Source organism: Drosophila ficusphila, unplaced genomic scaffold (genome assembly GCF_018152265.1).
Source record: "Drosophila ficusphila isolate 14025-0441.05 unplaced genomic scaffold, ASM1815226v1 contig_288, whole genome shotgun sequence".
NCBI classification, from domain to species: domain Eukaryota; kingdom Metazoa; phylum Arthropoda; class Insecta; order Diptera; family Drosophilidae; genus Drosophila; species Drosophila ficusphila.
The window spans coordinates 601,008-613,011 of NW_025064191.1; the positions used below are offsets into that span (position 1 = coordinate 601,008).

The 12,004-nt window shown below is 40.1% G+C and overlaps 1 protein-coding gene across 2 annotated transcripts in view; it reads left to right on the forward strand.

Annotated features, from left to right (window-relative positions):
* The window catches only part of LOC108099041 (homeodomain-interacting protein kinase 2), a 36,672-nt gene that overhangs the window by 2,075 nt on the left and 22,593 nt on the right, over positions 1-12,004 (forward strand). For both annotated transcript variants that reach the window (XM_017202301.2, XM_017202302.2), the window contains exon 2: positions 2,916-3,468. In XM_017202301.2, the coding sequence (XP_017057790.1) occupies positions 3,192-3,468 (277 nt within the window). In that variant the 5' untranslated portion in view covers positions 2,916-3,191. The remainder of the gene's footprint in view (positions 1-2,915; positions 3,469-12,004) is intronic.

A 12,004-nucleotide genomic window follows, 5' to 3' on the forward strand; every position in this document is an offset into this window, starting at 1 on the left:
TTACTGGTTTACTTTCATAAGGAAGCAGGAAATTTCATCAGCCCACTTTTCAATGGTTTCTCTTTAAAAGGTTGTGTGTACTTTTCCAAGAATTACTTCCTTTTTGCCCTTTTCTCGTTTTCTTACCAAGAACAAGCAAAGTTTGATCAAATTGTTCAGTTGTTCAATTTTGCATGCTGAATACCATATGTTTTTCCTTTGATCCTTAACAGCGAATCGAAAGTTTTGTACAGGCACATCTTAACCCCTTCTCCGCCGAAACTATAACAGTTCCTTGGCTAAGCTAAAAATATGTTTCACCCACCCATCCATTTCCATCTTGTTTTCTATGTGTGTAATTAAGTCTGCCCACGACGCAAGTTTTGCCTCTGCGTCCCTTTTCACCCGGCGGCTGTCCAACAAAACCACTTTGCCCATTCGCACATCGCAGCCCCCTTTTCTCGGCCCACCGCCAAAAAACTATTTCGCAAGGTGCCCCTTTGCCGGTTCTTGGCCTCCCTTTTGCGCTTTCTCCGTCCCTTTCTTCTCGTTTCTGCTGCCGACGCAAATCCTTACGTGTCAAATGGAGCCCCTCACACTTTTAGGTGCCGCCCGAGGTGGGACATCCACGTAAGCAATCAAGCCACAAATGAGCTTACCGAGAATGGAATACCCCGTTCTGGGATTCTTCTATATTCAAGCACAAATTTGGCATTGCAAACAACACAATATTATTAGCCATACTTTAAACCTTTCGATTTGTATGATAATAAATCACCTCTGAACTGTGAATTTATCTCAAATTAAATTATTATTTTATTTAAATTTAACGTGTTTTTGTGACGGCCTTAAAAACTTTATGTTTTATCTTATTTGGGGGTATTCAATTCGAAGCCCATGATTGCCAATATTATTAAGTACACCAATACCAGAGCTAATTTAAGCCCGAATTGAGGAAACCCCAGGATATTGCACGGTAGCAAATGAAGGAAAAACCAAAACAACAACCACAGCGAAAGAAAGCAAAAATAATTTCGCGATTCGTCCCCCGGGCAGGGCTGTAAAAAAGTCGCAGATTGAGTGTGGAGAAAGGGGATGGGGGGCAAATAGGAGGGCGGCAGGAAGCGAGAGAGAGAGCAGACGAGGCTTGCGCAGGCGCCTGGAAGAATCGGTGAAAGAGCGAGAGGACCGCTCTCTTTTATTTCGGCTCTGTGGCAACAAAGTTTCGGTGCCTCCAGTCCAAAAGTGCCTCGATTCTTCGATTCAGAGTCTCCACAAACGGCTTCGCGAGCGGACGTTGCAGCCCCAGAAGAAGATTTGGCTGTCGAGGAAGTACCAGCTACAGAAAGCCAGAGAGATATACATGTGTATATAGATATGAGTGGAAGCTGCTGCGAAAAAGGTGCAAAACAAATTAAAATGCATAAATAAACACCAGACTCGCTGGCAGGTGTTTGTGGACGTGTATGAACGTGTGTGTCGGTGTGGTCTGGTGCTGTGCTTGTGCGGTGAAACATTACGAAAGAAAACCTTTTATGTTTTGCAATTTTCCTGCAAACAAATCAACAAACATAAATATTAATTTTGGTTACACCCAAAATGAGATGATGGGCAGTACCAACAGCAACAAGAAGATGAAGATGAAGCGGGGTAAACTTGTTTTATGCCCGGTTTCAGATTTCGACTTCTTCTTCTTCGTTGTTTTTGACGTCTGCGCCGGGCTTCGCTGCCGACGTCGACGTCTTTAACTAACCCACCGTATTAGTTAGTTATTGAGATTGTGCAAGTACACCGGGCTTTTTGGAAGGGAGCTATACTTGCTACCATCCCAAAGATTTTCATTATTTTCACAATTGCGGTAGATCAGTGATGGGTTTTTAACGGGTCCAATAGAACTTATACAACTCAAGTATTGTGTTTCTAGTAGAAACTTGAAACTTTCTACCCACGTAAAATTGAGTATCAAAAACAGTTTGAAGTGTAACTTGGTTTTAAATAAACCGAATATGTACTTGGTACTTTTACCACTTTCTGAACCACTTTTATATTGCAATTGCCAATAATAATTTCGAATACAATTTTGGGTAAATATTAGCTGGGACCCATTTGCTTTTCCTCAATTTCACGCGGCAGCTGCAAAACAAAAATCCATTCAATAACACTCGCTGTCCCTTTTTCACTCACTGGACCATCCATTAATAACTTGGGAACCGGCTTTTTGTTTGCTTTAATTTTTGTTGTTGTCGATGGTAATTTGTTTTCTTTTGGTTCTTTTTTATATTTTTGGGTTTGGTAACGAAAGTTGCCAATTAGGTTTAATTTGAGGGCTTCGTAGAATTTTTTAGCGAAGTGCGTAGAAAAGGGTTTGATTGTGTGTATCTGTGTGAGCCAAAAGTGCGCGAGTGTGCGTGTTGTTTGTGTACTGGGCCAAGTGCGTAATCTCCAAAATGTTTTTTATTGTTGTTTGTTTTTTCGCTCTTTTGTGGTTCTCATTTTTCGACACCCAAAATTTGTTTTCCTTCTTTTATAGTTTTCTCTTCTTCGCTACGTTTTTTGCGTAGTTTAAATGCTGAATCAAGCCAAAAACACATTAAATTACAGTAGTCTCTATAAAAACGGGATCTGTGATTTTAAAATAAAAAAAAAGACAATTTCTGATATATAATCTCATAGTATTATGAAATTAAAACCTCCTTGTGTGCTGCTTTGTATCTCCGCAATCCCTTCAGATTATCCTTAACAGCTTATATTAATTATTTTAATGTGTGTGCAAACAAAATGGAAATTTTTATAACTAATTAACGTAGAAATGTATAATCATACATACGAGGGGCAGGTGTGTGAGTGTTAATCTTGGGACGTGATTAATGGAATATTTTGTACGAGTCCAATTCCTCTCCATACTAAACGCAATTCCGTACTCTCTCTACTTGCAGATTCTCTTTTAATTTGGCATAAATTGTATTTGTCTTGAAAAAATATATTGTTGTAAATATATCTTCTTCGTATAAAATTTTAATCTGAAAAAGTATATGATATTGAAATTAAAATAAAATTTCAAAGGGCTCACTCGAAATTCGCCAGTGATTCGCCACGTTTTGTACAAACATAGTTTGTAAGGACCCCGAAAAAGAGGAGAAAAGAACCCAAATGCCAGCGAACTGAGTGCGAGGGAGACAGCCGACCACGCCAGAGCGGGATAGCATGCGCCAATGAAAACGTCCCACCATCCAAAATCGTCCGATTTCGTTGACTACGCCGTTGCCGGGGGCGGGGGATCCGGATTCTGTCCGGGATTTGGAGCGGGATTATCAGCCAGGGCGACGTCCTTCTACGGCGATCTGACGGTAACGGCAACTGCGGACGGGACGCGTCACCAGCAGCAGCAGCAACAGCAACATCTGCAACCTGCAACATCGATTTCATTGGCAGCAGCAACATCATCTTCATCATCTGCAGCGGCAACCAGCAAGCGAAAACGTCAGACAGGTGAGTTCTTTAAGAGTTTGGACCTAAAGCGGAGTAGAAATAACGCAGTGGAAAATATTTCATTGCTAATTTATTATTTCTGTGCCCAAAGTAAATACTTGATTAGAATATTCATGATGACCTCGTTGGATAGCCAGATAATCGTTTAAATTTGCTTTAATAATAGACACAATTAACTCAGACCAAATAATCTAATTCGAGTTCATGGAGGTTTCCCGTCAATTTGTTGTAGGTTGAAATATTATTTTTTATTCATTTGCTGAAGGAATATGAACATTTCTCAAATCAAATCATATCTTCGTTTAGATTTGACAAATTTTCTGCAGCAAAAGATGAACTATGGGTGCGTTTTCAATTTCAATTTCCTCCGCTTGATTGCACCTTCCCGTGGTGATAACACTCATCGATTATTGTGACAATCGCTTGATTTGCTTGAGTTATCGTTATCACACACGCGCTGTGGGCAAATAAACTGTTGTTATTAATACTAGGCGCAATATTTATTATTATTGGTTGCCGTGCCATATTCCGCCTCTTCTGCGGGCTCTTATCGCCTGATACCCCTCATTGCCTCCCTTTTTCATTGTTGATTATCACAATGGACGCCATGGTAACTTTTTTTTGGTAAGAGCGAGAGGAAGCCACAGTTCACATGGTTTGTCGCCGTTTCTCGTTCTGTTGTTTTGTATTTTTGGGCTTGTGGACATTCCCAGACTTTGTTCAGTATCGCTTTGGTGGATTCTTTCATACTCTTTCACGCTATCTCCGATTACGTTTGCATGCTCGAACATGTCTGTCTTGGCGTTTGAGGCCATCCCCCGCGAGATCCCTCTAAAATTTGTGGTGATGTTTTCATTGCCCCCAACCTTTTGCGTTTTGGCCTCCTCTTCTGTTCGGCTGCCTTACTTTTTTCGCATTTTCTCTGGGCTTTGTGACTACCTGAGGTATTGTTTGATATCTCACAAGGTCTCTCCGCTTTTCCCCTGCTCATTGTAAATTCCAGCGGACGCAATTACCACCCCAATTGTCTCCCAATCTAAGTTTTCGCCTTTGAGCTTCCCCGCCTCGTTATTCGACTGTATTTTCTGTATTTCTTTTGGTTTATTTATTTTTCGCTTATTGCGACTTATAAAAATTGTTCTCTGGTGTTTGTGCTTCCCATTCGCCGCTTGTTGTCGTCATCAGAGTGTGGCTGGAATATTTTGTATTATTTTCTTTTTCGCTAATTTTTCCCTCATATTTTTTGGTGTTCCCTTCTGCGAATTGTTTATCTGGTTTTGTTTGGCTTGCCACTAATCACTAAAAAACTTTTATATTTCGGGGCTGTTGATAAGGGAATATGATTCTTTTATTTCTGATTTGTTGGTAAAAATACTTTAACCAACGATACCACAAATATATGTACATACCAAATATGGCTAACAAATTGTCGGGTTTTGGGATATCAAAATGTTGATTGTGTGAATTGCGCTGGATTTTCCGGCTGTCATTGGTTAGTTGTTTATTTCCACAATCTTATCGGTTGAAAAGGTTTGAAATTAATTTTAGACGGAGATATTAGAGAATATCCGTGCGATTGGATTAGTCAAGGTTAGGAGATCTCAGAAAGGTTTAAAAATTCTTGATTTACATAATTGAAATCATTTCAAATCGATAGTAATCCAAACTGTATTCTTGGAAATTAACATTTTGAAACCAGATATGAAAAGGTGAAAACCTCCGTGAAAATCAAGTTCAGCTTTCTTCTCCCAGCCTCCATTTCTCACATCGACTCTTTTCATTCTGCCCTAATTAACTTCTCGATCAGCGTTCTCGACTTCTTCTGCGGCTTTCCCGCATCTCACTTCTTGCCAGTCAGTCTGCCTTCTGTCGATCAGCGGCATCAAAAAGTTTCCGCTTACTTTGTTGCCTTTTCATTACTGCTGCTGTACGTATACTTTCGCCCATAAATCTCCGCCGGTTGCTAATAATTTGAGCTGCCTGTAAGCCCTAACCCCGCCGAAGATTTCCTCGCCGTCGCCTTTTCTCCCGGGGATCACGTTGAGTGGGTGAAAGGAGCTTAGGCAGCTGTGCAGCCAACCCAGTCCCCGGTCTCCTATTTCCCCTTTTTCTTCTTCTCCTTTCTCCGTCTGCCTGTGTAGGCGTTCCTTCTTTTCGGAATTTCACCCGGCTCACATAGATACTCACCAACACACTTGCCCATAACCGGTGCGCCTTGTCTGCTCTCCTTTGCTCTCCGGCCTGCAATTTTCGAGGGTATCTCCGTTTTCTCCATAAGGATGTTGCAAAATAAAAACAAGAAAATTGGTTTTAGATGGAGTAATCAATCTACCAATTCCGTGATACTTACTTTTTTTAATAGCAAACTTTTTATAATTTGTTTAGATAAAGTACTGGGACAGACTACAATCGATTATGTATCTCTTAGGTTAAGATATTATTTAAATGACAAGACTAACTCGTTGGCTTACATGAGGGTATTTAAGTCTTTGTCTTGCTGTTGTCTTATTTGGTCTGCTTCTTCTTTTGGGCATCTTTAATAACAAGAATCTTTCACTTTGCCTCCTTTTTCTCTGCTGATGCGCTGCCTGCAGCCTGATACCGTTATACTATACTGCCGCTAAATAGAGATGACAGCGTGAGTGCGATAAATAAATTTGGGGTATTAACAAGAGACAATTCATTTGGAAAACCAGAAGCACACGGCTCCTAAAGTTAGCTCGATTGATTTGGGAGCAGTTTCGAGTTAAGTTCCCAAAACCAAGAACAGGTTCCACATGTCGAACGTGCCCAAAATGAATTCCCAAAGGGAAATTGGTACACGCGTGCATCTCTCATTATACCTCAGACGGCTCCCTATTCTCCGGCCTCCCTTCTTCTTGGCCCCCTTTCTTCTGGGCCCTCTTTCTTCTCCCTGTCTCTTTTCTAGCTACTTGGTTATGTGATACGTTAATGGCATCTGTGTGTGCGTGCTTTTCGGTGTTCGGTGTACGGTGTTCCCTTTTGCGACACAGAAAATTAAGCCAAAAGCAGCGAAGGTTTCTTTAAAGACATTCTGCCAAGCCCACGCACCAGAAGCCCCAAAGAGCGAAAGAGACGGGTACATAGGGGTAGAACGAGATGGGTTATGGGGAAACGAGAGGGCAAAGCTCACATGTCAATCAGTCCCTTTCTGACACGTTCTACGTTGTTTCTGCCGTCAAGAGAAGTTCAATTTAGTTTGAAATGAATTTTTCATGTTATTTGGATGATTTTTGCAATTTTTTCAGAATTCCATTTGGTTTCATAAACTTTTTTGTTTTTCCTTTAAATGCTTCTCCACCAAATGTTCCATTTTCTTATTTTATTATTCTGTTTTATTTATAGTTTCTAACTTATTCTGGTAATTTTTGTTGGAAATCAAACATTTACCCCTTGAACAAAGTATAATAAATATTTCTGGCAAACCAAAAATATATGTTTGCTATACATGTAAAGAAGATTCAAAAACACACAAAAGAGACGAATAGACAATGTAGATGAAAATTTCCATGCAAGACATCACGTAGGCTCAAAGTGCAGAGACAACAAAATAAAATGTCGAAAAGAGAAAAACCGGGTAAACACATTTAGATTCAGATTCAGATTTTGACTCGCTTTGGGTTTCGAATGCTTAAATGTGCCAACGACATCCAACCGCTGCAATTTCATGAATATAGTCATGGCTCCGGAGTGAACGTTCAATGGATTCAAGGGATCTTCCGATCGAAGGAACAAGGGCCTTAAAATCAATGTCAGAAACGAAAAACGAAATTGTTTTCTTATAACTCAAAACTCGAGAAGGTCAAACTGGGGTTGGGCGTTGGGTGTGCACTTAAAGGGTCCGCCACTCAGGGAAACTCGTGAAAATGACAGCTGTCCGTGATGGCTGTATCTGCCAGCTACACAGATACGTATATTCGGTTCAAGTCGGCTATGGCAAACATTTCAATTAACCAAAACGCAAGGCAGCAGCAAAAAGAGAGGGCAGCCAGATAAAGTAGATAAAGCGGACGGGCAAAAAATTATCTTTATGTTGTGTATTTATTTTGCTTAGCTTTTGCCTCAATTATTTCTGACATGCCACCAAATTTGACTTCTGGTGTTGTCATACGTGGGCTATACGTTTGCTGATATATGATGGATAGGGTCAGCTAGTCGAGGTCGGATGGGAAAGTTTTTTCTATAACAACATTCCCCAAAATACGTTTTTAAATTTAAAAATTCAGCTGTTGTTTTCCTACAATTAACTCGGAACAATTCTCCACACGATTCCATCATTAGCAACCCAATTAATTGATGAATTTAAATGTGATTTTCGCTATTGTAATTGACGATGTTTTAATTTGATTTTTATTCCCTTCTGCCATTACAGGTAAGCCACAAAAAGCCATTAGATGATCCCCACGAAGTGATTTAAGTGAGTTTCGATTTGATGAATTCGAATATGATAATTCCCGGGGAGATCTGAACTTTTTGTACTGTTTCTGCGGTTGTTTTCGTTCACGGTTATTTGGTTTTCAGCTGTCTCTTTCTCCTTATGGATGTACATACATTGATTTCGACTTTGTTTCGGTTGTTTTTGTTGATTTTTGAGTCTCGTTGCTTCGAAAGATCATCGCAGAGCCGCAGCAACTTTGAGAAATCGGACCAGTTTCAACCCGAGAACTTGTTTCGCGTGTCTGTAGACGTTCATTGCGCATACAGTTGGCAGTTTTAATTGAGTTTGCAGTCCCCGAAAAACAAGTGAGAATGCGGGTGTGAGTCGACTAAAAGATACCTGGTAGAAGTATGCCGATTATATTCATTTACGTTTCAAGGGAAAAGAGGCAAACAGAGTTGTTGGTGTAACCCTTGGGACCCATTAATCGGGGGTAAAATAAGCCGCATCTTTTATTTCAATGAAACTCCATCTCTTGTGCTTCTCTTCTTTTATTAACTCTTTAGAGCTCCCCTCTTTAGTTTGCAACTTTGAGGAATGGCAACAATTGGAGGTCAACTAGTACATCGATCATTAAAAACCTAAAAAAATACAAGAAACGCGTTAAGAAGCAACCAAAAGCCGAACTATTTCAGCTTTAAAATAGGTAGAGCTAGGGTCATAAGACATTGTTCCTTCGAAAATTAGCTTAGCTGAAGAATTCGCAAATCAGCTCGCGAAAGCAAAGCCATTTGAATGAAAATACAACTTTTGTCACTGCTATCGTGCTGACCTCAAGTGTGTATCCCCTTTAAACTGTAGAGCGGTAAACCTTGAGGTTGCTGCTATTGTAGAGCGGGCTGTCAATGTCTGCGTCACTTGTTTTATTGCCCGTCTGTTTGTTGTGTCGCTCAGAACTGAGAGCGTGTGTATCTGTGCGTATGACAATGCAGGGCCTTTTACTCGAGTTGTGTTCCACAACGTTCCAGCAGATACCGACCGAGGTACAGATACAGATACTTTTACAGTTGCAGATACAGATACGTGCGATGTCGTCTATGGAAATTGAGACTAAATTGGGTTAACAAGTGTTAATGGACAGAGATCTGTTGCCTCCACGCCCCTTCCCACTTTTATTTAAACGAAAAACTGCATCAACACTGAAAAGGGAACAAGAAATCAAAAGCGACTGAGAAACGTACATTGACAACATTGTGGGAACGAGCCACGAAATGTGTTTAATGCCCGAAGTACAGTAAGCCTCAATGGAAGCCATTATCCCCACATAAAGCAAAGAAATTATGCTCGAAGAATACCGAATTCGGGTAGAAAAATTCTAAGAAATTGAAATTCGACGCAGGCAGCAGAAACTTTTAAGCAGCCTTCAAGTGTTAAATTAAATTTTAGATTAACACTCTCTCATCAGCCGCTTTCCGTATCGATGTCTCTCGCATTTCACATTTCGCTTTCAATTTCTATTCCGATCAATCAATTTTAATGAAATTTCTCAGAACTTTTTGGCAGCGCCACCTGCCGGCTCCCATTTTAGCACCCATCTCGAAGTACCATTAAAAACAACACCCCACCATCAACTTACACGCGAATTTACATAGCGACGAATTACGCAAGGCAGAGAGCAGAAGGAAAGAGATTAGGAGGGAATTAAAACAGAAGAGTGGATAAAACGAAAGAAGCATTAAAATTAAATACAGTGGAGGTTCGTTTCTTTGACCTCTTGAAGCCATTTGTCCTTGCGCTTTGAGCAATTTACCCAAAGCAGTTCAATAGCGAGCCAAAATACTATTTCGGGTGTTCTCCAATTAACAGAGCTTTTGCTTAAAAAAAATATTTTTGAGATATGAAAACTAAACAAGTTCTGAAAACTGTATACATCGATGTGTCAACTGTAGAAAAAATTTAATAATATCAAAGCTGCCTAAGCCAGGGATAGATAGATAGAATGACAGATTTGAGAGGCGAGGGGCGATGCAACAAAGTAGGGGAGGTGCGAAGAAAATAAATAAAGGAAAACAAACGGAGAAAGCATTGGGGCACCGAAATAGAACCATCGGTCTTACACAATAAGCTCAGCGAGGGGGGAGCACTACGTACAAGGGGGGTTTATAGATTGGGTGGCGCAGTAATTGGGGGGGTGGGGGCCCTAGGTGCCTTGCCTCCGTCACAACACATTAAACGCAATTATAGAAAGTCAATTGAGAGGCAGCAACAACAACAGCAGCAACGGACATGTGGAAAATTGTGCGCGGGCGTTGAAAGGCTGAAAAAGCCGACATCAACGTTAAAAGCGGCTTGGGTTACACACGAAAAGAAAAGCTCGAATACATTTTCATCCTGCGTTGACAGGAGAGAGGAAAAACCACCGCAACACGTGCCTCTATTTGCCTGTTTTGTCCAGATTGGGTCTTTTCCCAATTACACTGAGCAAAATGGCTCTAAATTCAGATACGGATGGTAGAAAAAGAAGTGCTGAAGGAGCATTTGACTTTTGAATTTTGTATTGTTGTATAGTAACTTGAAAAGATAGTTGAACACCTAAAAGGACTTCAAACAGGACACTATTCTTACTGTGGAAATATTTTGTTATGTGTTCTTTATATGTATGTGCATACCACGTAATATCCCCTCTGTTTCTCTTCGCTTTTTGCTAATTCCATTTTGCATGCTGGGACGCCCTGCAGAGAAGTTTCTATTAAAATCCTTTCCTCGCTGTGGGAATAGATAAACAAAATGGGTGACACAGGGGAAATGGGGAAGGGGGAGCAGGGAGAAGTGGAAGTGTGGGAAACGTAGGAAAATCCAAATAGTGCCTACAGGAATACTAGAGGGGAAAACTGTGGAAGGAGAGTGATGATGTCTGATGAGTTTTCACCCTACAGCTCTACTCCAATGATGGTTAGAGGGTCCCAACCCATCGAGTACGGTTCCACTTCAGAAGGGCTCACTGTATCCTTTTTCCGGGGATTAGCCTGCAAAATCTGTCAGAATTTACACGACAACCCCACGATTTACTGCCTCTTTTTTGTCACTCTATTTTTGTTTATTTAGTTTAGCATTTAGTTCGCTTATCGAACAATCTGACTGTAGTTTACCTGTTATTATTGTCGTTTTCGCTTTCTACAGGTGTGTAGTCGGCGAATGTTGTGGCTTAAAGGCAAAATTGGATGACTAATGGGAGATTTCGCTGTTTTGCTTTTCGCTATTTTTATACCTTTTTGCTTTTGCTACGTATTAAAGCCAAAACAAGTTTTCAACTGTTTTTACTCGCTATTATTTATCGATGTTGTTGTTTTCAGGCGTTCGTGCCGGGGCGTTTCACATACATAATACACGCAAAACAAAAAGCAACAACACCATCGGTTTTGAAATAAAAAATTGTGGGTCTCTTTATCTCTTTTTTTGCTCTAGCCAACAGAAACACTTTTCCATTGTGATATGCGGATATAGATAGATATAAATATACATTTAGATTAGACAATTTTGTTTAGCCTTCAAGACTCTTTGGAGCGTCTTTTCGAAGAACACAAAACCTTCTTTAACATGGGCTTTAATTTATTGATTTCGTTTCCAAGTAATCGGATGTGCTACATAGGTTGAAATAAAAGTTATCCAAGGTTTCTCAGGAGGAAGTTTGAGTTCAAGAAATTTTAATTGATAAATAATAAAGATAACTCAACAAATTCCCGAAGCGGTGTTATTTATGAAAAATCATATTATTGCTAATTTGACATGTTTTTCGCATTTTATTTAATTACCTCGCCCGTTTCCTTCAATCTTAAATTGTGCATTTTAAGCATTTCAACTAAAAAGCCCTGAAGAAAAGCCCAGCAAAATGAAAATATTGAATATGCAAAAAGACGTTTTCGACGATGTTGATGTTGGCAGGCATAAATAAGAAAAGAAAAACATAAAAAATACTCGGCGAAACTATGCGACAGAAATGTAGCCCCCATCTACCTACTCTTCTGCAATTTGTGGCCGAGAAATAAGGAGGAAAAAAGGCAAACATTCTCTTGTAAAACTCGTCCATAAAATGCAGATAAGGCAAGCAAAAAAAAAAAACATTGCAGCCAAGGTGCA